This window comes from Tursiops truncatus, chromosome 15 (assembly GCF_011762595.2).
Source record: "Tursiops truncatus isolate mTurTru1 chromosome 15, mTurTru1.mat.Y, whole genome shotgun sequence".
In the NCBI taxonomy this organism is placed as follows: Eukaryota; Metazoa; Chordata; class Mammalia; order Artiodactyla; family Delphinidae; genus Tursiops; species Tursiops truncatus.
In genome coordinates this window covers 35946186-35971101 of record NC_047048.1, presented here as the reverse complement: position 1 = coordinate 35971101, position 24916 = coordinate 35946186, and the positions used below count along the sequence as shown (strand labels likewise).

At 49.2% G+C, this 24916-nt stretch overlaps 1 protein-coding gene across 6 annotated transcripts in view; it reads left to right on the top strand.

Annotated features, from left to right (window-relative positions):
* PDPK1 (3-phosphoinositide dependent protein kinase 1) overlaps positions 1 to 24622 on the top strand; it is a 71706-nt gene extending 47084 nt beyond the window's left edge. For 3 of the 6 annotated variants that reach the window (XM_019926292.2, XM_019926096.2, XM_019926223.1), the window contains 8 exons: positions 1789 to 1864; positions 6118 to 6186; positions 6422 to 6518; positions 7784 to 7957; positions 9673 to 9890; positions 17253 to 17310; positions 18324 to 18476; positions 18902 to 24622. In XM_019926292.2, the coding sequence (XP_019781851.1) occupies positions 1789 to 1864; positions 6118 to 6186; positions 6422 to 6518; positions 7784 to 7957; positions 9673 to 9890; positions 17253 to 17310; positions 18324 to 18476; positions 18902 to 19018 (962 nt within the window). In that variant the 3' untranslated portion in view covers positions 19019 to 24622. The other 3 variants (XR_004522044.2, XM_033839610.2, XM_073792410.1) reach the window with 3 other exon arrangements.
* Positions 24623 to 24916: the final 294 nt, after the last annotated feature.

Below are 24916 nucleotides of genomic sequence, written 5' to 3'. Positions count from 1 at the left end.
GAGCACTTTGTGTAGCAGGGTGGTTGACTTTGAGAAGGAAAGACTAAAAAGAAGCAATTTCAGCCATCCTCCCTTCCCCAGCTCTTCCTCCTCTAGAACATCCCAGAACTGAGTGAGTTGCTCCTGCTGTGTTTAGAGCCGGGTCTTTGGAGGGCAGGTGCTAATGTCTGGGCAGAGCGCTGTCCCAAGGAGGCCACCCAGGGCTTCATAGCCAAGCCCCTGGGGGCGTTTGGGGTTGGAGAATTCTTGGCTGTGGGGCTGTCTGGTGCCCTGCAGGATACTTAGCTGTATCCCTGGCTTCTACCCACTAGGTGACAGCAGCCCCTTCCCGCCCCCATTGTGGCGGCGAGAGATGTCTCCAGGCATTGCCAGATGTCCCGGGGGCCCAGTTGTCCACAGCTGAGACAGTGGGGCCAACAGGCAGGTCCCTTCACCGGGGGCCTGTTACAGTTTTTAGTGTTGCCTGATTTCAGAAGTGATCCTGAAGGGCCAGAGACCTCTCAGTGGTAGGTATATTGGTGTAATGTTTTACCCGGTGCACTTTCTAAGTTAGTTCAGGAAAATTTGTCTACGGAGACAAGTAATTTCTAGCCCAGATTATTAAAGATGTTGAGGAAAGGGACAGCTTGATCTGTAGGTCAGGCTAGGTGAAAGGGTCTTGTTTGTCTGGAGCACAATGGTGTTGAGCTGTGGTGTTGTGTCCTGCATGTGCCCCGAGTTGCCGTGCAGGGACCTGGTAGTGGGAAGGGCAGTCTGAGCAGGACCAGAGCCTCGCTGGCAGCCGTTCAAAGCGGGTTACCGAGTCTGGTTATGCAGCGCAGGCGTGGAAGGTCGTGGGAGGCAGTTGGCTGCTAGTGCCATGGGTGTCCCCAGTGAATCAATCAGTGGAGGTGACCCAGCACTTCATGTGCTCCTTAGAGAAGTGATTTGTCCTCAGATGGTGGGTGGCTCTCACACAGGAATCCCCAATCCTGTGTCCTCTGGTTGTGGGCAAGGCTGAAAGCAGCTGTTCTGTCCCCGATGCCAGAGGATGCCCTGCGGGGGATACCTCTGGAGTGGTGCTGGGGGATGGGGTGTGGGCAGGCTGGCTTGTGCCCACAGTGCTGCTCTTTCAGGGCTGCCTGGCCACTGATGAGCCCCTGAGGACCTGCTAGGGTGACGTGGGTGTCATGCCTCCTTGTGGCAGTGATGGGTGGGGCCAGCAGCCAGACCCCACAAGTCTGCAGTTGAACTTGGCACAGTCCAGTACTAGAGGTGGCAGACTGTTGCAGAGGGTCTCTGGCCGTGACGCCCGAGTCTTATTCCTCTCGTAGTCCCTAACCTGCCTGAACTGTTTGTTATGAGGAGAGGGTATCCCTGCCCTGCGTGCAGCTTGCGGGAGATCCAGTCCTTTCCACATTCTGCGTGTGTCCGGGGCTGTTTTAGGCACCACAGGTCCAGCAGTGAACAGACAAGGCCCCTGTCCTCAAGATGCTCCCAGCTGACAGCATGCTGGGCGAGGGCCACTCAGGTGTGTTGGCGAAAGGCAGGGAGGGGTCCAGGAGGGGCTGCCCTGGCAGTCAGGGCTGGTGTTGCTGAGCAGGCAACCTTGAAGCCAGCCCTCAAAGGGGCGGGTCCAAGAAGGGGGTGTGATGGGAGGGCCTCTGACAAGTCCCGTTCTCGGGAGCGTACAGTCTGATCTCAGGTGACGGTGGCTTCCCGAGAGATGAACACTGACTGTGCAGCGTCCACTGTGGAAAATGCTCTGTGTCTCAGCATGAACTTTACCCTTTTCCCTCTTCTCATCAGCCAGGGCCAACTCGTTTGTAGGAACAGCCCAGTATGTTTCTCCAGAGCTGCTCACAGAGAAATCGGCCTGTAAAAGGTAACCTGTTTTCATCTGATCCATAATTCTCTTTTCTCTATAAGTAGTTGGTATTTTTTTCAGGTGAAATTAATAGTTAAGAGAGTGCCTTTCATGGCCTTTACATAGCCAAGCCTACTTTGGAAGAAGTTAGCCATTTGTCTTTTAACCAGCATCTTTCCTTTGATAACCTGTGTGCTACTTTGTTACTACTTATACTTCCTGCGGTGGTTGTTGCTTTTATGCTTCGAGATTTGATCTTGTTCCTTCAGGAACAACTAAACAACTAACTATTCAGTGGGGAGTACTGTGGCCGACAGGTCTGTATTAGTGACACGAGGCTTCCTGCTGTGTCCCAGAGCCCCGGGACCATTGGTGCCACGGTGCCACCTCCAGCTCAGGCACCCTGGCTGTGGCAGCAGCAGCAGGTCAACTGTTCAGTGTAACGTGCTCTGCAGAGTGCAGGACAGGCCCAGAAGGCAGCGTCTGTGGGAGGGGACAGGACTGGGCCAGTTTCCCAGCAGGAGCCCAGCTATCACTACAGGGGGGAGGCCCAGTGGTGGCGACAGGATTGAGAGCCTTGGTGGAGTCCTCAGTTGTGAAAATGAGAAGTGCAGGGGGTGGGATATTGTGTTCACAAGAGTGGAGGTCCAGAGAGTGGAGAGGGTCAGTGGCAGGGCAGTTGGGCAGTGGAGGTAAAGCAGGTGGGGGTGACGATGGCCAGGAGCTGGGAGAAGTCTGGGGTGCTGTCTTGGGTGGACATGAGGCAGGTAGAAGATGGAGAGGCAGCAGTAGAACCTAGGCTTTCAGAGTTTGGAGATGACAAGTTCTGTGGTTGAAGCTTTTCTTTGAATTCTTCCTGCCCTGAGCCAGACACTCAACCCACTGGGACCATCGCTGGAGCTGACAGAGGCCCACACGGTCAGTGTCGTGCAGTGGCAGGTTGCCAGGGGCCGCCTTCCTAAAGTGACAAGCGACTGCCAGGGCAGCAGAGGAGTGATGGTTCTTGGCACAGCAGTTCTGTGTTTCTGAGCCTGATGGCTTTTTAAAACCTCTTTAGGGGGTGGAGCCACAGGGCACAAACATGATGGTTGGAAGTATATTCAGAAAAATTAAGCTTGGGCATCTTAGCAGTTGCTGGGCTCTTTGGGCTTTTTTTGTTTTTGTTTTGCTTTTTGTTTTCTACTCTTATTGAACCAACAGACTTTGAGCTCTCACTGTGGGCCAGATGCTGTTGTAGGTCAGGGCTTCCCAGCTGGGACAGTTCTGCCCGCCAGGGGACATCTGGCCATGTCTAGACACAGTTTTGGTGTCACAACTTGGCGGGGGTGGGAAGGGAATGGGTGGAGCCAAGGGCGCTGCCCAACATCCTACAGTGTAGAAATGGCCCCCCAGCAAGGATGACGGGTCCCAGATGCCCACAGGGCCCAGGCTGAGAGACCCTCCTCCAGGTGGTGGGTGCACTGGGCCAGATTCTCCAAGTGTGTGTCACTGCTGCCTAAGAACTAGCTTTCCCTCGAGTTGGGGTTTACTTTCAAGAAGAGGAATTCCTTTCATACTAATAGAGGAAGGTCTCCAGGCTCTACTCAGTGAGAGAAGGAAGATACAGAGTGGCCACCCAGAGTCACTTGTCTGTGCATTTAAACCTCAAGAAGGATATACAAGCCATGGATAACTGGTTATCTGTGGTGGGGGTAAGGGTTAGGGCTGTGAGTGAGACCTCACTGGATGCCTTTTTATGCTTTTAATTTTTAAAGTCATGTGATACTTATTTAAAAAATAGTTAAGAATTTTTTTCCTGATTCTAAAAATGATACTCATTATAAAGAATTCTTAGAAAATATGGAGAATAAAAAAAAAAGTTTCCTGGTGGTCTAGCGGTTAGGATTCGGCGCTTTCACTGCTGAGGCCTGGGTTCAGTTCCTGGTGGGGAGCCGAGATCCCACAGTCCGGGTGGCCAAAATAAAACAAACAAACAATAAAAGCCAAAAAAACACTCATAGTCTCCAACCCACTTGTAGTCACAGATAAGTTTTGGTATGTCTTTCTTTCCAGCTACTTTTTTCTGTGTGTTTTAAATGTGTTTACATAATTTTTATACAACTGGAATCATACTGAATAACCAGTTTTGAATCCTGCTCCCTGTGATTATATGGTGAACATTTCCCCATATCACTAACATTATTGGCAGAAATCTTTTAACAGCTGTGTGATTTTCCAACATATGAATTCATTGTAGTTCATTGAGCTTTTCCTTTACTGTTAAAGACGTTGAAGTAGTTTTCATATATTGGGCACAGCCTGGTGTGCCTCTACGTGCGGCATGTCCTGCGCTGGGGAAGAAGGGCCCTCCTGCCTGTTCAGCTGGAGAGTCTCCCAGGGATCCCCCACGTTCCTCTTTGAATTTCAAGAAGTAGAGTGACTTGGTTTAACTGAGCATTTAAAAAATCATCGGTGCATACTGCTTTCCAGAAATGTTACACTGGCTTCCCCCTTTAGTTTTCATTGTATTAAAAAACATTTTAAATGGCAAGATACCTGTGGAAAGTTAGCCCAGAAGCCATTCTGCTGGCAGTCCCACTCCCTGGAGATGACCTGTGAAAGCAGCAGAGGCAGCCCCACCCCACAGCTCTGCCCCTCCTCTCTGGCCACTGCCACATGGAAAGGCTGATACTTTTCCGTTGGCGTTTTTCTCTTGTAGCTCCCCATTTTAACTACACTAAACAGCAGAGAAAACCAAGTGTAAGAACTAGTTACTGAGTAGAATGTACGTTCATTTTTAACATGCCCTTCACTCCATCTGTGTGTTGTGACTCAGATTTCTGATCTGTGGCATTTTTCACCCACATCAAGTGCTTCATCTACCCCGGGCCAACGGTGCTGTGATATGGGTCTGAGGACAGAGCCTTCACCCAAGGCCCCCAGCACGGTAATTGGCCTGTTGTCTCCACCCACGACCTACGATTTCATCTTCCAGAATGCCAAGCTGTGGCCTCTTGCAGAAACTGACTGTATCCAGCAATGCATGAACCCTCCGTACATTTAGGGCTTGTGGGGAGGTAGTTGGCCATGCAGGGCAAGTTGTGTCTTGATGCTTTCATAGGGCTGAGCTGGGAATAGAATGCAAGATTTACAGAGGAAATAAAATATGCAAAGTAGTTCTCAGCCATGAACTCTGAGATGCACTGAGGGGAGAGAAAAAACAGGAGCAGGAGGGAAGGAGGGTGGTGAGCAGAGCAGCCCCTCCAGGGTCCCTGCCAGCTGGTTCTGGAAAAGACTTAGGGAAATTCAGAACCGTAGTGTGTTTCCTTTAAAATGTATAATTAAGGGCTTCCCTGGTGGCGCAGTGGTTAAGAATCCGCCTGCCAATCAATGCAGGGGACACGGGTTTGAGCTCTGATCTGGGAAGATCCCTCATGCTGCGGAGCAACTAAGCCCACGCGCCACAACTACTGAGCCAGTGCTCTAGAGCTGCGAGCCACAACTGCTGAACCCGTGTGCCACAACTACTGAGCCCACGTGCCACAACTACTGAAGCCCGCGCTCCTAGAGCCTGTGCTCCGCAACAAGAGAAGCCACTGCAACAAGAAGCCCACGCACCACAATGAAGAATAGCCCCCACTCACCGCAACTAGAGAAAGCCCATGCACAGCAACGAAGACCCAATGCAGCCAAAAATAAATAAAAATAAAAATTTTTAAAATGTATAATTAAAATGTTCATAAAGGAGGGGCAGGGCTTTGCACAGTGAGTCCAAGAAGGGAAAGAGAAAGCTTGTTTTGTGCGCATCCTGTGGACTGTGATTTGGCTCCTTGGCATACATGAGCTCGCGTCTGTGGCCTGGGGGTAAACAGTGAGCTGTGAGAGAATCTGAGACTCAGCTGTACCAACCTGCCAGTGCCCCTGCCCCTGCCCCTGGCACTGGAAGAAGGGGCTTTTTGGCCAGTATTTGCTGTAGTCAGGAGTGACCGCTGCTCCCTGGCCAGGACCAGACCGGGCCTGTGAGGTCGTTGGTTGCCCCTGAGCGAGGCGCCCAGCCTGGCCCAGTAGTGCCTGCTGTGTGTGGGAGGGATCCTCTGGTCCTGGATCCGCAGAGGGGCCCCCTCAAGGAGATCCCAGAGCAGGTTTTCACCCTCACACTGACCTGGTTTTAAAGGTGAGAAATAGATTAGAGGCTGAAATGGGTGGTGTGAACAGACAGGATGGAAATGAACCATGCTCGCCACTGAAATGTTACAAATGTCATTCTTCTTTGTTTTTCCCCTCCCTTAAAGTTCAGACCTTTGGGCTCTTGGATGCATAATATACCAGCTTGTGGCAGGACTGCCACCGTTCCGAGCTGGGTAAGAGACCCACACCCCACACCCCACTCCTGGCCCTTCTCAGCAGCCTGACAGAGAAGTGGGAGGGGGCAGTCCCAGGGTTAGGGCAGAGTGGGGGGAAGTTTTATGATGGCTCTTTAGTGAACATGGTGGCTCTCTGGGGAGAGAGGCAGATGGCTGTCCCAGGAAAGTACAGCTCTGTACTGGGGAGGTTTGTGTGACCCTGCCCAGAATGATGGCTTTTCTTATTTTACAGAAATGAATATCTTATATTTCAGAAGATCATTAAGTTGGAATATGACTTTCCTGAAAAATTCTTTCCTAAGGCAAGAGATCTTGTGGAAAAACTTCTGGTAAATATTTCAAATTTTCTTCTGGTGGGATGATCCAGTAGCCACACCCTGAGTCCCTCTGAACTTGTGGTCAGAGGGCCTTTCCTTGGAGGCACCTATGTTTAATAAAAGGGCATTTTAGGGCTTCCCTGGTGGCGCAGAGATTGTGAATCCGCCTGCCGATGCAGGGGACACGGGTTCGTGCCCCGGTCCGGGAAGATCCCACATGCCGCGGAGCGGCTGGGCCCATGAGCCATGGCCGCTGGGCCCGCGCGTCCGGAGCCTGTGCTCCGCAACGGGAGAGGCCACAACAGTGAGAGGCTCGCGTACCACAAAAAAAAAAAAAAAAAAAGAAAAAAAAAAAAAAAAAAGGGCATTTTAGGGTTGATAGTGGTTGTAGGTAGATGCATATCTTCAGTCTCATCCTGTTAGGCCTTTTCAGTTTCCAAGTGCCTGATTCTTGAGCTTAATAAGATAGGAAATTACTGTATCACTTTGCATTTGCTCATCAACACACACACCATTTTAAGTTACCAGACGCTGCAGCAGCTCGGTGTGCTGCAGTGGCAGGTGGTTGTAAATTCTACTTAGCGACATCTGTATCAACTTTAGAGTCAGCTACGTGAAGGTGCTAAAGATCAACCCAAGCTATATAGCAAAGGTAAACAGATTTACCCAGGAAGGGAGTGTCTGTTTATGTTCTAGAAACTATAGTGTCCCTTCCCCTGGTGTGTTTTGGCTCCAGACCTTCCATTCACTTGATTTGGGGGAGCAGGGTCAGTCAGCCTCTTCCCACCTGTCCCTTGTGTGTCTGTCCCCTCAGTGGGGGAGTGCGTTGGATCCTCTGTGGGTCTGGGGGGGGCAGCCGAATTCTGGAGGAGCTGGCTGTGGGGCCCTTTGAGACCACGTGCAGGCGGGGGACCCAAGGCACTTTACTCCCCGTCTGTGATAGCTTCCTGTTCATGTAAACTCTTCATTCTCTTATTAAAGCCAGTGAGTTCCTCTTTTTCTTGTTTTAGGATTTTAAGAGAATACTTGCTGCTATTCATTTAACTTTTGATGTAGTGATTCATTTTCACCTGTGGGGGGAGGAGCAGAGACTCCGGAGAAGTGAAAGCTGCGCGTGGCCACCTCCCTACCCCCCATGGTGACTCAGTTGTCCCCAGCACACTGTGCCCTTCCTATTTCCAGGAGATCCCAAGAATTGAAAAGAACTACTACTCAGAAGTAATTTTTTTTGTCAGAATTACTTTTTAACCCCAATGCTGACTTGACTTCTATTTAAGGTTTTAGATGCCACAAAGCGATTAGGCTGTGAAGAAATGGAAGGGTACGGCCCTCTGAAAGCTCATCCGTTCTTTGAGTCCATCATGTGGGAGAACCTGCATCACCAGACGCCTCCGAAGCTCACAGCTTACTTACCGGCCATGTCAGAAGATGATGAGGACTGCTACGGCAATGTAAGCCAGTGCGCCAGGGCCGAGATGGGTCCTGCCGGCCCCGCCTGGGAAGTGGCTCCTCTGGGCGGGGCCAGGGACCCCAGGTGGTGGGATGAGTGGCTAAAGGGGGAGCCAATGTAGATCCGTGGAGGGGGAGGGGCAGTGAACACTCTGTGGCCCGAGTCTGAGTCCCACTGAGACTGGGGCCGAAGAGGCTTACGTCTGCCCCGAGTGCAGATCACCAGGTGCGTGCATCCCTTTCTCATTTCCTCTAGTTAATTTTTGCCCAAAGGGGTCGAACCAGAGCCTGGGCGCTGATTCTCCTGGTGGGCTTCTGTTTTCCGGTTCTGGCTGATGTCCTTATAATTTTGTATCTGAAGACATTCTGGAATGCCTCTGGTATTTCCCAGAGAATCCCAGGGTGCTGCTGCTGCTTTGAACTTTGGGGGGATGTAGTATTGAGGATGGACACTGGTCACTATCGGCTCTTAGTGCCTGGTACAAGCGGGACAGTGGCACAGGCTCGAGGGATGAGGCACCCTGGGGTCCGAGGGAAGCTCAGACATAGGGTCTTCAGTATACTTTGTCCTTTAAACTTTCCTTATGGACGGTGTGAAACATGCAGAAATGGGCTGAGGAGGATGGTGAGCTGCAGTGTGTCTGTCACCACCTTCAGGTCACCCTCCACCAGGACCCCCATATTTACATGTAATGTCAGGTGTTTTGTTTATCAGTCATAGTCCATATTTCTGGTTTGATTTCTGTCATTGTGGCTTATTGCAACCAGTTATCTTATATAGAGTTCCGCCTCAGTTGACTGAGGAATTCTAGAGTTCACGTAAAAGTCATCCAAGGCTAAGTTAAAATTACAACTGGCATCACCTCTTGGAGATCAAGAGCCCCCTATGTCTCCTACCTACTGTTTTAAGCAACACATCCCTCCCTTTTTTGCCCTAAAATATCCTTTATGCCCAGACTTGAATTGAGCCAGATGTGGAGTGCCATCTGTGCTCCCCACTGACTTGCTTCCCTACCTCAGTGGTCACGGCTGTCCACAGCCTCTGCGTGTGCAGACTGCAAAGGGCTCCCTCCCTTGGCCCTAGTTGCCGACCAGGCCCTTGGGCCCTGATATTGTTCTGGGGTCATGGCCGGCAGGCACAGGCGGGGTCCCCAGGGCCTTTGGCAGGGGTGTGCCAGGGGAGCAGCATGCTCTGCTGGCCAGGCTCTGAGGGAGCCACTGAGGCCCCGGTTGTCTCAGGTCTCGGTGCCCAGGGAGCCTGGCTTCATGGGTGTGTGCGTACTCTTGAGTGTCTGTTGCAGGCCCTCTGTCTGCTGTTCCATCATGTTTGCCATGTTGAGAGCTCTGGCTTCTTGGTACTCAAGTGTCGCCATCTTAATCCTGATCCTCCAGGGCAGCACGGGGCTCAAAGAGGCCAGCAGGCCACAGGTCCCGGGCCTCCCCTTCCTGTAGGTTAATACTGAGGATAAGCTCCTCTCTGGGGCGAACAGCTTCTGACATTGCCATCAGAAGGGGGACGCAGGGCAGGCTGGATCCAGCCTGAGGCTGGTGGTCAGCTGTGTAGTAGAGGAGAAAGCTGGGCTGCGTGTCAGTGACTCGTCTCCCATGGCCTTTGGGGTGAGGCCTGCTGGGTGTACGATAGGTCAGAGTGTGTCTGGATCTTTGGACTGGAGGGAAGTCCAGGCACTGTTCTCACTTTTCCCTCTTCTCTGTGCAGTACGACAATCTCCTGAGCCAGTTCGGCTGCATGCAGGTGTCGTCGTCCTCCTCCTCCCACTCCCTGTCCGCCGCGGACGCGGGGCTGCCCCAGAGGGTGGGAAGCAACATCGAGCAGTATATCCACGACCTGGACACTAATTCTTTTGAACTGGACTTACAGTTTTCTGAAGATGAGAAGAGGTTGTTATTGGAGAAGCAGGCCAGCGGAAACCCTTGGTAAGAACGTACAGCTGTAAGCAGCGCCCCATTTAGAAACGCAGGGTGGAACGCGCGGGGATGAACGCCAGCCGTGGTAACTGACAGAGCTTGGGCGTCCTGCCTTCGTCACCACTGCTGTAAAGGCTCTGCTCCCTTCCGCTTCACACAGCTGCCTTTCTGTAGATAAGGACCCTCAAAGTGTCCAACTGGAAGTGGGTGTTTGGAGGGCTGGCTGGGGGGTGAGTGGGTTTGGGACCCTCCGGGCTCTGGCCTTTGGGACTTGGTGGGCCAGGCATGCCAGCAACCGTTTTGGGACCTGGATTCACCATGATTTAAATAACCGCTGCCCAACAGCCTTTCCTGCCCTGGAGCGTTCAGATGCTCTAGAAATGGACCCATGTGATTGGCGTTTGTGTTCTTATCGAGGCAAACATCTTCCATGTTTATTGGCCATTTGTATTTATTTTTTGAGGTTCATTTGTATCCTTTGACTCTTTTTTTCTTGTATGTTTTGCATCTTTCTAAAATTGACTTTTCAGAGCCATAGATATGAAGACTATTTCTCCGTTTATTTTGCAAACATTTTTTTTTTTTTCAGTTTGTCTCTTCATTCTATTTGTGCATTTTTTGGTGGGGAGAGTTGCAGATTCTTACAAAGTTGAACCTGTTTGTGTGTTTATTTTCTGCTTTCCATCTTGGTCCTGTTGAGAAGAGCTTCTCCACCTAGACATTTTCTTCAAGCATTTTTATGGTTTCACCTTTTGCACAGGCAGAGAGGAGCCTGGGTGGGGGTGGGGAAGGAGGCTTAGAGGAAGAGAGACCACCTGGACATGGGCGCTGTTGTGTGGAGGAATGGGAGTGGGGGACGCAGAGGAAAAGTGGCAGGTGGATGAGGCTAGGATTTTGTACAATTAGAAGTGATTGTCTCTAGGGACTTACCTGATGGTCCCGTGGTTAAGACTTCGCCTTTCAATGCAGGGCGTGTGGGTTCGATCCCTGGTCGGGGAGCTAAGATCCCACATGCCTCGTGGCCAAAAAACGAAAACATAAAATAGAAGCAATACTGTAACACATTCAATAAAGACTTTAAAAATGGTCCACATCAAAAAAAAAAAAAAAAAGATCATCTCTTGAAAAGTGAGTGTATCTCTTGGCCAGCTGAAACAATCTCCAGTTCTTGGGGGCTTACGTTTCCTGCAGTGGTGTTCCGAGGAGCCCTAATGTGTACTGAGCAGGAGGGAAGGGCTCCTTCTGGGCGCCCTGCTCTGAGCAGGTCCATGCACCAGGTTGTGATCCCTGAGAAGGGCCTGCTGTGTCCTCCCCACAGGCTTGGCCGGGTGCAGAGCACGGCCGAGAAGCACTGTTGCCGGCATGGGGGTGGCTACTCAGAAGGCCCATGTGCCTCGCCCGGGGTGTTTTCAGAGGCCCTGGGCAGCCCGGGCCCTTCAGCCTAAGTTCCGGCCAGGGCAGAGCGACTGGTGGCCGGTCAGGCCCTGCAACCTCTCACCCACTCTTTCTTTTTTTTCTGCGCTCTCTTCCCTTTCCTCCCAATTCAATCCCATTTGGAAGCTGGCTGTGGAAAGCTTAAGGCATTTCTCATTTGGTCAGTGGAGATCCCTCAGGCACATTCTTTAGAACGGTGATTCTCAATGTCTGGCCCATGGACCATAATAATCATTCTGTAATAATACTAAGATGGTGTCTGCTTTTCTACTTTTATTTTCTATAAATGTACAGTGGAGTTTTTCAGAAGCTACACACTGTAGGATGACATTGCTTTGACAGCTAATGGAATTTGTGTTTTCTGTCTTTTGAATCTTCTAAAGAAGTAGGTTTATGGTATAAATATGTGCACTTTTAGACATTAATAAGTTCTCAGTATTTCTGCTGGGCTCTTACTAGCTATTTTCAGCTATACCTCCTATAATTATTGTAACTTCCTATCATCGAGTAATTTACTGCTTTGCAATCCTGAAATTTTTCCTGTGTCCACATGGAAACACAGTGAAGAAGTAAGTATACTTTGAGTTGTTTGGCAATATTATTTTAAAATTTCTCAAAAACTTTAATAATTTCTATCTGAAACTTATTTTAGATTTTAATGATATATTCTAAAACAAAAGAACATTTATATGTTTTTCATATTTGAGTATAGATCATTGACTTAAAAAGGGAGAAGACTTGCTTTCCCACCCACAGTAGCATCACCTCAGTCTAAAGATGCAAAAAGAAGACACTGGGTTCTCTGACTCATGGAAGGAAGGAATCCACTCCAGAGAAACTAGGCAAAACTGTAAATATGAAACAGAAATAGGACAAAAGGCTGTCTTTCCCTGGCTTTATAGATGTGAATACCTTGTTGTGTTGTGTCTATGAACAGAATGTCTTTGCATATTATTTTGGTGCCAGTTAAGTTGCAGCATCATTTAGAGACCAGTCATTCAGAATTTTAAAATACAGGAATTGAATATTGTAAGTGTACCCGTGATGAGCTCTTTCAGAGCCAAACATCAGAAAGCCTCTGCAGCGCCTTACCCGAGGAGTTAAGTGGGGCAGCGGGAGGAGTCACACAAGCGCTGGGAGGCTGAAGAGCCTCGGGCCATTGACCCTGCTGAGTGAATGCTATTGATGCAGATGAGAGCCACTGAGAGGAATCCCGGCCACAACGGTGGTCCACGATACGATACAGCGACTCTCTGGATTAAAGATGTGGCTGCGGAGGACACAGGGAGTGAGTTGGTATCTCTACCTCCAAATTGTTTTTTTGCCTTCCAAGTGGATGAATCTACACATGGGACTAGACTCACTGCTTTACTTGTATTTGTCCGGTGTTCACCCCAACTTACCATCAAAGAAAGATGGTTCTTTTACCTAAGTGCTTGGCAGAAAGCACACGTTGTGCTGAGACAGTCCGTGTTGAGCACCTCTTTTGAATCTCACAATTTGTTCTGGAACAAACATGTTGACATGTACAGTGATGGTGCGGGAGCAACGGTGGGTAAAACTGTCAGTGCCAGGTCATGAATCCCGGCCATGGCACCAGGAGGTGCGAAAAGATCCGGCTCTTCACAGCCACACGATCACAGGGGCAGAGGAAAAGACAACAAGCCAGCCTCCCTTAGGAGTGGTCATTGAAGATGATTGATTTAATTAATGTGCTGTAGAACGAAAAGGGAAGTACGCATAAAGCGCTTCTGCTGCACCTACAGGGTGACGGCTACCTCAAGAAAAGCGGTGTGTGGTGGTTTGTGCTGGGAGCTGAAGGAGCTGCTCTTTTCGTGGAAGACCATTTTCACTGGAAGGTTTGACTGACAAACTGGTTGTTCAGACTTGGCTATTTGACCAGCATTTTTCTGGAAAATGACTGGAATGAGCCTGTCACTTCAAGGAAAACAACTGCTGGTGTTTGTTACCAATGATAAAATCAAAACCTTCAAGTGAAAATTAGAATTGTGCGAAACTTTATTCATCACTGTGAGCTTAACATCTTCCCAATATTTAAAGACTTTTTTGGGGAGAAAGGTAGCAATATTTATGAATTGATTTGTTGATATCGTAGAATGAAATTTGTCAACATTTGGAAGATCTCCATAACTCAGCGAACCACTATTTCCAGATGACCAATGTTTGGTGCTGTAAAATCATATAAGGGCAGAAGATCTATTCAAAGTGCAAGGTAGGTTGGTGGATTCTAATGTCAAAAGTATGAAAAATTCATTCTTGGGGATTCAGATTCCACATGGCAGCTAACGTTTAAGAAACTACACTTCTGGAGTTTTGGTGTAGTATCAAAGAAGAATGCCCACAAATATCTGAAAAGGCTATTAAAATACTCTTATGATTTCTTCATGTACTTCAGCCTGGACAGCATATCACAGTAGAGTGAAGGCAGAGGCAGATGTGAAAATCCAGCTCTCTTCTGTGAAGCCAGATGTTAAAGAGATTTGCAAAGACAGCAGTGTCATGTTTCTCATTAATTACCTTCATTTTCGAAAGAAATTATTTTTAAAAAATCATTTATGTTAATGTGGAATGGATTTATTTTGCTTTTTAATGAATTAAATATTTGAACATGTCTGTTTTAATTTCTTATACATAAGTGTCGATGCATCTAACCCAAATGAAGGAGAGCTCTTTGGGGTCTTCCATAAAGTTAGAGTATAAAGGGGTCCTGAGACCTGAAGGGTTGAGAGATGGCATTTTAGAGCAAACTGGCCGTGCTCATGTGGTCCTCCCTTACCTGCCTAGAAGCCCAGCGTGGATAGCCTGCCCGAGGTGGTTGTAGAGCCCGTCGGGCCCTGGCAGACTCACTCGGCTCTCCTGAAATGGCCCAAAGTTGCTGGTGGCCTCAGGTTTATATCCTTGAGGTTGGTCTTCTCAGGGTTTGGGTGGGATGGGAGAGGGTGAGGAGGAGAGAACTGGCTTTGGAATCAAAAAAAGTGGGGGGTTTTACACTGTTACCCCTTGTGAAATGATGGTGGGAAAGTTGTGAGACTCTCAGCCCCCACGTTGACATCTGTACAGAGGCAATGACAACTGTCGCCTGAATGATGGGAGCCAGAGGCTGTGTGAGAAAGCGAGGCTGTGTTAAAGCCCTGTCTACACACTAACTACATGCTAACTACATGCTACCTACATGCTGAGAATCAGGCGTGTCTCTGACTTAGGTCTGGTTTCGGCGCTTAATCTGCAGACGGCATCTACCACCTGCCAGAGAGAAGAAGGTGCCAGTGCGGGGCGGGGGCCTGGGGGAGCTTTCTTCAGGAGGGTGGGAATTGACTTTCTGAAGTAAAAGATCAAAATGATTCCTTTAAGTCCTTAAGCTTTTCAAAGTAGATCAATAACCGGTAGCCTGTTGTAAGCTGCTTGGTTAGTTAACTAAATGAATGGACCGGGGTGTTTACGCTAACAGTGGAGCCTTGGGCTGTTCCGACTACCCACTCTGCGTCCTGCTTCCTGGGCTCGTTTCACCACAGCCACGGGGTGCAGTCGGAGCCCTGCTTTGGCCTCTCCCGCTCTGGGCCACCCGTGGTTCTCCTGTCTCTTGGGAGAAGCTGGGAGAGTGTGGTGCAGGCTTTGGCCTTGTGTCAGGAGATAGCTGGGCCCCTCCCTCTGCAGGGCTGGGAAGGGGCTCGCCTGCTTCCCAGGCTTCAGGTTCACTCATGTGACTAGTACTGCTGTGAACATTTGTGCTCCTTTTTGTTTTTCTTTTCCTCCTTAGAATAAATTCCTGGGAGCCGGATTACTGCAGTATTCAGCGAGTCCTCCTCATTTCAGGGCCGGTGGTGGTGGTGCTGGTGAGAATGCTACTCCACAGCCCCCGCCTGCGTTCACCTCACCCCAGTGCACCCCAGTAGAACGCCTGAAAAGTGGGGCTCAATTTCCTTTCTTTGTTTAGAGCCATTGAGAATTTGTGGTCACTTAATTCCCTTTTGGGAATTTCCAGTTTGTGTCCTTTCTCAGTTTTCTTTCAAGGTTTTAAGCCTTTTATGTTGCTTTATGTATGCTCTCTAGAGTACAAATGTTTACTCTTTATAGGTAACATTTGCTGAAAATCTTCTCCAGCCTTTTCTCATGTGAATTTTGGTTATTTTTGTAGTTAGAGATTCCGTTTGTTCCCGTGTAGTCATGTCTGTTACTCTGTATTTGGTGACTTGTTTTTTCAGCGTAGGTGACTGGCCCCTTCTCTTTTTCGTTCTCTTGTTTAATATACTGTTTTAAACCGTCCTTCATGTTAACCCAGCTGAGGCTGCAAAGGCTCCCTGAGGCTTCTTCTGTCCTTGCCTGTCAGGCTGCCCTGGCGATCCAGCCCCAGCAGCCCAGCTAACTGGAGGCCTTGGTGGTGTGGTCCTTAACTGGCCTGGGATTAGACGGCACTTGCCTGGCCCGCCCCACCCGCCCCGCCGATAATTTAATTAAAGTCTTCCGCTTATTATCAATTTGTGGTTCTTTACTACGCAAACATTCTGACATAGTAGGGCCTGCTGGTTAAGGGGCTTTCCCTTTGGCCCTGTATTTCTTGTGCTGCAGTGACCCTCATTACATCTCCTTCTCATAAAATCTCCTTGATTTTTTTCTTTGTTTCAAGTCTTGTTTTTGTTTGTTTGGTTTTTAAATACGTCTGAGAGGAAGCATCGCACTTTTCCTCAAAAAGGTCATAACACTTTTTTTGTTGTTATTGACATTTTTCTTAGTTGTTTTCAAAATCCATATGATGCTGTGTCAGTTTACCTGGGCCTGGGTCCTCCGTGATGGGGCCTTGGTGGAGAAGCCCAGTGGGCTCTGGGGAGTGGGCCTTGGTCTGGTGGGTTAGGCTGGGCAGACCTGGGGGCCAGTTAAGCTCGGTGGGAGGACGTCCCAAGAGGAGCCAGGGGAAGCAGGTGGATGTGCTCAGATACTCACATGGTAAAATTGTCACTGTTTGAGGAGACAATTGTCATATGCCTTTTACTGTTTCAACAGTAGAACCTTAGGAATTTCAGTAAAATCAGACAGAACGTAAAGCAGTAACTGTTAGCTTTAACCAAAAGAGAGAACCTGCAGAAATTAAACTCCTACGAATCAAAGTGGACTATACTTGGTAACAACATATATTAAGTCAAAACCTGTATTTGAAGCTTTTCCTTCTAAATTCCTGCCGTCATTGTATACAAGTGCTTTATTACTATGGTAGAAATACCAGATAAGATGTTCTCTTTATTTTTGATGTGGACCATTTTTAAAGTCTTTTATTGAATTTGTTACAGTATTGCTTCTGTTTTATGTTTTGGTGTTTTGGCCTTGAGGTATGTGGGATCTTAGCTCCCCCACCAGGGGTCGAACCTGCACCCCCTGCATTGGAAGGTGAAGTCTTAACCAGTGAACCTCCAGGGAAGTCCCCAGATAAGATGTTCTTAAACCAAGTTTCCCACTTGGCTCTTTTAGGGATTTGTGATTCTAAACAGTGCAGTGGTTTCTGAGTGCTGAGTTGGGGTCCCAGCTTGAGGAGGTGACTTGAGAACAACAGTCTGCATCCTGAGCTTTCCTCGCAGCGGCCTCCCCGCTCTGGTGGGGTTCTGCGTCTCACCCCAGCCTTGCTTAAAGTAATGAAGACTTGTGTTCCCACCACCTCCCCTCTGCCTTTCCCCTGCTGTGCAAACACTGCTGAGGAGAGGTGAGGGTAGGTGATATTTCTAGGATCTGTGGACCCTGGTCCACATACAGATTGCAAATTCTGTAAAGCAGTAGGGCTTGCATGCTAAGGTACATTTGGGTTTTCTCACGTTACTGAAGTAAAGTTCACAATGCCATCGGGGAGTTTGTTTTGAAGGGAGGAGTTTGGAGAATTTCTGTCTCTGACTCTGATATGGGTGTCTCATTCATGTTTTCTTCTTCTTATAGGCACCAGTTTGTAGAAAATAATTTAATACTAAAAATGGGTCCAGTAGACAAGCGCAAGGTAAGTTAGATTACTATGGCTCCTTGCTGTGCGTCTGTATCTTCCTCCCAGTTCTCACTCAGGATCAGGCCTTGCTCCTCGGGCTCCTGTATAACTCATTGCCCATAGCACCTTTGTCTTGGTTCCCTTTAAGAGATCATCTCTAGATTTCATAGCTGAGGAAGATTTCAGCCATTCGGGGGAGGCACTTGAAAGCACGCAGAGGCCGTGGCAGACAGAAATGCAGATTCTCGTTTCTGACTGGGGAGCCAGGGTTCCGATTTATGCCTGAGGCTGGGTTCACTGAGGTCAAGGTTTCTGTCTGGTTGAAGAGGTTCTGTTTGAATCCCAGCAAGTCATTTATTACTTCATTAGAATTGTTTTTGAAAATCTTATTTATTATGTCTTATGGATTAATTAAATGGATTAACATGTCCAAAATATCAGACTCCACAAATGTTCTCTCTCTGCTGCTGTGGGCCCTTCTCAGTTAGGGCTCCCAGCCTGCAATGCTGGCTGCACTCAGCCTCCCATACCCTGGGGCATCTCTGCCATGAGAACCTCTGTGAAGGTGGCTTGTGGTGGGACCGCCAGCAGACAGGACACTGTGCCTCGGCACGGAGCAGAGGGCAGGAGAAGCGGCAGGGTCCTGACTGCCAAGGGCAGGCCCCTCTTGGCCGACTCAGCAACAGGGCCGTGTGCCGGTGTGCTGGCCTCGGGTGCGCTGCCTGTGTGACCGCTCCCCCACATGACGCCCGGCACAGGGCCGTCAGGATCCAGCTCACAGAGGGAGACAGGCCGGGCAGTGAGTGCAGCCCGCTTCTCTCTGACCTGAGGGGCTGGGTCCAGGTGAGGAGGAGGTGTGCACGCCCCTCTGTCCCAGGCGAGTGGGCAGGTGGCTGGCAGTGGTCCCTGTGCCTGGAGCTACTCTGACAGTCCAACCTCCAAGGCAGCAGTAAGTGCTGTCAGCATCCACTTCTGAGCCTTAACTAGCAGTGTCTTCTTTCTTTCTTTTTCTTCTTAATTTGCATCAGGGTTTATTTGCACGGCGACGACAGTTACTGCTCACAGAAGGGCCACACTTATATTATGTGGATCCTGTCAACAAAGTCTTGAAAGGTGAAATTCCATGGTCACAAGAACTCCGGCCAGAGGCTAAGAATTTTAAAACCTTCTTTGTCCACACGGTGAGTTTGTCCCCACGGGTTCTCCCTTGCAGGGCACTTAAGAGGCCTTTGTGAATTTGTGCCTCCATTCAGAGCATCCAAATGCTGTGGCCCAAGGAGGCATCTGGAGTCGGGGGGGCAGTGGTCTCCCCCTTTCCCACCTTCCAGGGACCCCAATGTTCATGGCTCAGTTCACAGTTGGGCTGGGAGATACCTGTGCTTGTTTTCAGTTTGGGGGTGACCTCAGGGAGCTATAGGTCATCACCTGTATGTTTAATTTCTGCACATATGTGGAAGGAAAAAATTCACATGTTCATGTGCTTCCAGAAGGGACTTGCGGTGGCTGCAGTGGACGGCGATTTCTTTTTACAGTTGCTCGCTGATGGGTGGAGGTGCTGGTCTTAGTGGGACTCCCTGGAGAATGTTAAACGTTTCTGTCTCTGCAGCCGAATAGGACGTATTACCTGATGGACCCGAGCGGGAATGCTCACAAATGGTGCAAAAAGATCCAGGAGGTGTGGAGGCACAGATACCAGAGCCACCCGGACGCCGCCGTGCAGTGACGCCCGCGGCCCTGCACCCGCTGCAGGACGTGTGCCCAGCACGGCTCACCACCACCTGGACACTTCCAGACCACCTGCCAGCCATCTCAAGGGGGACGCAGACGGCGGAACCTTGCAGCTTTTTTATTTAAAAGAAAAGAAAAATACCCAACCACACAAAGAACAAAACCAGTAACGAAAAGGAATTCAGGGTCGCTTTGCTTGCTCTCTGTGCCATGTGGAGCTTCTCGCACTCTGCTCGCCACGGGAACCAGCATCGTGCACATCCGCCTGGTTCCTGCCCGGACTTGTAGACAGACTCGCGGCACCAGCTCTCTACCATGTGCCCTGTCACCTGCCGGTCCTGCTGTGGCCAAGGGGACCACCCAGGCATGTCTCTGGGCTCTCTCTGCCCCCGGATCATCATGGAACTAACTTTTCACCAGGGAGCCGGGCATAGCTCTCTTGGGGTGGCCCCTGAGCTCTGTGGGGCAGGCGGGTTCTTGGCTTTTGTCTGTGTGCTCCTTTCTTCGCGTCCCTAGTGTATGGCCTGGTCTCCACGGCCCGTGCTTGCCTCCTCAAGTAGCCCTGGCTGTGAGATTTCTGCGGTCCTTGCTGTCTGTGAGTTGTGTTGGCCGGGCAGGCTTCGGGCACTGAGAAGTAGAACAGGTCTTCCCGGTGAAACATGGAGTCGCTGCTGTGTTAGAAGGTGCCAGCCAAGCATTCTGATGTGTCATCCCTCGGAGCAGCGTTGCCCTCTGAGGCGGGGAACTGAGTACCTGCCCGGGAGGAACACCAGGTGCACCAGGAGATGGGGCTCAGTGGCCTCCCCTCCCCGTGTGAGGCCAGGGCAGTGCAACAGATGGGCCTGGAGGCCTCCCTGTGGAGGAGTGAGAGCTGGTGGCCCCTCTTGAGAGTTTTGTTTGAAAGGTGGAGGGTTAAGTCAGGGCTGAGAGGTGCCTGGAGTTGGCACACTGGATGGTCCTCCATCACACCCAGGCCTCATGGAGGAGGGCAGGCTCCCAGCTGCCACATGCACACTTTTCCTGCTAAAGTTGAACGTTCTCATAGTCTAACTCAGAGTGTTTTTACATATGCACAATGAAAATCAAAAAGGCTTCTCATGTTGCCCGGTCATCTGGTCCCCATCAAGTGGACTTTGCCTGGAAAAAAGTGTCACTCACCTTGCATGAGGGGCAGGAACACCACACTTGAACCCAAGCCCCAGCCTGCTCTCCTCCAGTTTCAGGCTTATTTCCTTTAGCTCTTTAGAGGCTGCGCACTGCTGTGCACTTAGGATGGTCCAGGGCTTACCGGTCCGTTGATTGTCTTTGCTGCTGCCCCCTGAACAGAGAATGCCTGTCAGCCAGGCAGGGCTCAGCCATTCCTCTCCCTGCCCAGGGTGTCCCTGGGGGGCAGTCCTCAGTCCCAGGTGAGAGAGGAGCAGACACTGGGGCCCGCAGGCTGCCGCTCACAGACATGAATGGCTCTGTCCCCAGGGGAGGGATGACTTTGCCATTTCCTTTAGACTTTCACAAAGGTACCAACAGAACCTCCCACAGAAAAGGTCCCCTGACTACTTCCCTACCCCCATCTCCTATCTCGAACGAACCATCCATCACCCTGTGTGACCACTGGTCCACATGTAGAGGAAAGATGTCTTAAACTTTTTTTAGTGATATAATAGTAGTGGCTCTTAAACTAGGAGAAAGGTTCGGATGTGGAGAATCCCACGGTGCTTGGACAGGGAGAGGGGTTGGATGGGAGCAGAGGTGGGAGCCAGGTTTGCCAGGGGTTTCTGCTTGGGGTGTGTGTGTGTGTGTGTGTCGAGGATACCAAGGTGTAGGGGATGCCTGCCCTGGGGGCGTCTGAGGGTGCCCTGGGCGTGTGGTCGTAGACTGAGCCCCCTTTCCTCCTCGTTTTGGAAAAGTCTTGCCTGTGTTCACGTGCTTTCCAGAAAGTGAGTCTTTCTTGACCCTTTCTTTCAGGACTTTGATTTCAGGCGCACTCCCGTGTTTATATTTACCCTCGTCAGAGCGTCCTCATCTGTGTGTGTGCAGTTAGGAGGGTGAGGAGCCCGCTTCTGCACAGCGTCTTTCCTGGGTGTCTGGTTGCAGGGAAATAAGCAGAGCTGATATTTGGCTTTTAAAAGAGCACTCGGCTGGGCTGCTCGGGGAGAGACAAATCTTCTGTTGCATTCTTCCCTCTGGATAGCGCCACTACCTCCTGGGCTTAACCGACAAGCTCCATCTTAACCTCCGAAACCAGAGAATAAGGGGTTCAGGGTTGAGCTCGAAGCTGGCAGAGCTGAAGTGACTGCCCAACCTGAGCCAGTGACAGCTGAACCCTTTGTAGGTCACAGTTCTCTGCTTAGAGTCCTCTTTACTTTTTGTTTTTTTAAGGCCCCTATATATTCCAGTCTTACCCTGTGCTTACTCATGTCATCTTTAGTTTTATCCACCTCATCCTTTGAGCCATCGTTCTGGCATGCAGGTGCCTTATGTTCTAAGACGTGGACGTGGGTGTCAGTCTCTGTACACATGCAGACATACCTAGAAATATATATAAATGTGGTCTTAACCAAGGTGAGAAAGAAAATGCCCTGGTGTTTAATAGATCCAGGAGTGTCTTACTGAGAGGGGACAAGACAGGGATAAGCACCAAAGCCAGCACCTGTCAAGCAGCGATGGTCTCACACCATGCAGCCTCTCTTGGCACAGAGTGGAGGGAGAACGGCCAGGAGGGCCAAGTCTCTGCTGGCCCAGACAGCCCGCTGTGCCTTGCCTCTCTCTGGGAACGTGAGGAAGCTGGGTTTGGATGGGGTTTCCTTCCCTCTGTGAACCTGACCAGGCCAGTGGGCAATGGGCAGCCCCATGTGGAGCACGAAGCCCCACCCTGTGAGTGGCACCCTGCATGCCTGCCATCCTGAACCTTGACTCTCGGGAGGCTGGTTACAGACTTGCTTTGGGAAAGATGGCTCTTGGGGTCATGCCAGAGCTGATGGGAGCTGCACCTACCCCAGCCCCCTTGGGGGCTACTCTGTGGTATTTGTGGTGCAGACCTGAAGGAATTGTAGGAGACAGTCTGTGGCACAGACCCCCGAGGACAGGGTGCCAGCATGGGGTTCCAGGTGATTTTGTACTTTGTTAAGAAACATTTGTTTTCTGAAAAAAATCAACTGGAGGCTCAGCGCCCAGGGAGGACCACTGTGAGCATCTTGGTGCCTAGCCTGCTGCCCCCTACTCCCCACCCGCACACATGTGTTTGCTTTTGTAACTGAAGTGGGAACATTGCAACATGCACCATTTTGCACCCCGCTTTTTTCACTTGGTATTTATCTTAATGTCGTTCAAAAACCTTGTTTTTAATGATTGTAGAGTTTAATGGTTAATAATTTTTATAATTTATCTGACCATTTCATTGCTATAAAACATTTAGATGGTTTCTGGTTTTTCACTATTTAAATAATGCTGTGATTAATATCCTTATAATTCTTTGATTTTTGACTCTGATCTCCCTTGCCCCCACGCTGCCCAGATTCCTAGAAGTGGTATTTTGGGGTCAAAGAGTTTGTTCATTTTAAAGCTAGTATAGTCTCTCTTCTCCTCTGTCTTGATCTGATGCTTAGATGTTCAGAGTTCCAGTACAGAACTTTCTTAGTTGTGTCCTACAGATCCTGAACAAATCAATTTCTGGTAAGCTGTGTGTTCCCAAGAATGTTTGAATAAGACTGCTCTTTTTTTTTTTTTAATGCTAAAATGTTGTCATTACTGCAGGCCATTTGTGACATATTTTTCCAAAAGCCAATTTCCTTATTTTATTGAAAGAACCTGGTTGTGCTTGCATGTTACCTTCCCATCCCTGCTGCTATGGCTTTCAAGTGCTTGGTGATATTTACAGAGTCTTGTACTTTGTGTCCACAATGGTACTGAATTTGCATCTGCACAGTCAGCAGAGATAAAAAGTGTTGAACTGACCTTGCCACATACTTAGTGGATTAGTTGTAATTAAGTTTGTAGACTCAGAAAGTACATTGGGCCATTTGGAATCAGTAAAAGAGCAAAGGCTCTACTTGAAAAAGAAACCATGTAGACAACTAGATTTTACAGAAGTTTGTTTGCCCCCGTGTTCTTCAAATTGCGGGACTTAGTCAGAAGGTCTTAGCAGTTCAGTAGAGCACCCTGGCCAGGCTTTTTCATTGTAGAATGTGATTGTCCTGGCTGACAAGGATTTAATGATTTCTCCTCCCCTCGCCCACAGTGTTGCAGGTTGCCTAGTTGTCTTGAAGTACAGACCACCCAAATTTGGTTTCATTCTTAATTTCTCCACTTTAGTTTGGGGTCTGTCAATTCTGAGGTGAAACATGCATGAAAGATTTTTCTAGGTGCCATGCTCAGTACCACTTGGCTATGCCAGAGATTATGGCCAGATTGTGCAGAAGTAGGTTTCCTACCTTCCCTCTGACACCCCAAATCCCCTTCTCCCCAGGTTGGTCCACAGAATGAGGCAGAGGCTGCAGCCACTATGAGAACATGGTGAAGGTACTATTCTTGGAGATGGTGCCATATGCGTTTTTCCATATTGTTTCTTTTCATATCCAAACCTAACATGAACTGATGGTAACTCAAGTGGGTGTGGCCCTTGTCTCTTAGGCAGACTACATGGCAAGTGCCTTAAATCGGGGCAGGAGTCACTCCCAGAGCCTCTGAGGGGTGCAGGCTGCTGGCCCAAGATTGCAGGGTTGTAAATTAGGCTGCCTGTGGAGAACTGGTCTGGGGCGGAAGCTGTTCCAGCAAAGGGCAGTTTTATCTGTAGCTCAGACAGCGTGGTGGGCAAGCCTACATGTATACCTGAATTTCCCCCAGAATTCATTTCTTCAATATGAAGAAATACCAAACTTTATGTACAGAGAACTTTTTACAAAAGGCAAAATGTTTTGTAGCTGTGTAATCCACCCTAGTCTAACCCATCTGGCTGAGTGACTATGAATAAGGGTCGTTTTGCTGATGAAAAACCTCTGTCATGATAAGTTTGGACATTGCAATCAAATTTTTGCAATATTTAGAGCTGCTGTAGCTGTTCTTTAACAACACAAAATAGGATGAATCAGTAGTATGTTAGCTGTCTTTCAGGTTGGTGGCAGTCAGTTAGAACATGTATAATATTCTCTACCTGGTCTGTAGCTGTAACTGTGATGTACAGGCAAAGCAAAAATTAAAAAAAAAACTTATGAAGACAAATAATGCAATGATATTAGGATATACACTTTTGTATTTTTATTCTTATATAAGGTTATTTGCTGGCTATTGTTGGCCTCTAGTTCAGTCTGTGTTATTTAAAATCTAATATATGAATTATTTGGATTGAATTCATGTTCGGGGCCACGTTGTATGTATTGATGTACAGCCTTGAATGTGAATAATTATTGTAAACTATATTTTACAACTTTTTTTTCTGGCTTTATTATATAAATTTTCTATTTGGTCGATGATTTAATCATATCATAATTTAATGAATCTGTTTATTCTTTTTTTCAAATATTTGTGCTTTAGATGTAGTTACCGGATGATGAATTTTCCACGTATGCTCTCGGTAGTCTTGTAATAAAAAAGCATGTAGAGTGTAGACGCTCGCTGACGTAGCTCTTCCTTTGGCCGGGGCGCGGGTCGGGTGACCTGGATTCGGGGCCGGGAACCTGGCGTCGGGGCACTCAGGTGCCCGGCGGAGGCCAGCGAACCCCTCTAGAGTCCGACGCGCGGCCCGCTCGCACCGGCGTCATGGGACCACTCCGCGCGGGGCTTCAGCCGGAAGGTGGCACGGCCGGCCGCTTTTCCGGACCTGAACTTCCGCCTCCCGCGTGACGTCGGGGTGGGCGCTTTACGAGGGCGGACCTGTGGGCGGGACGGAGCTCGGAGGACT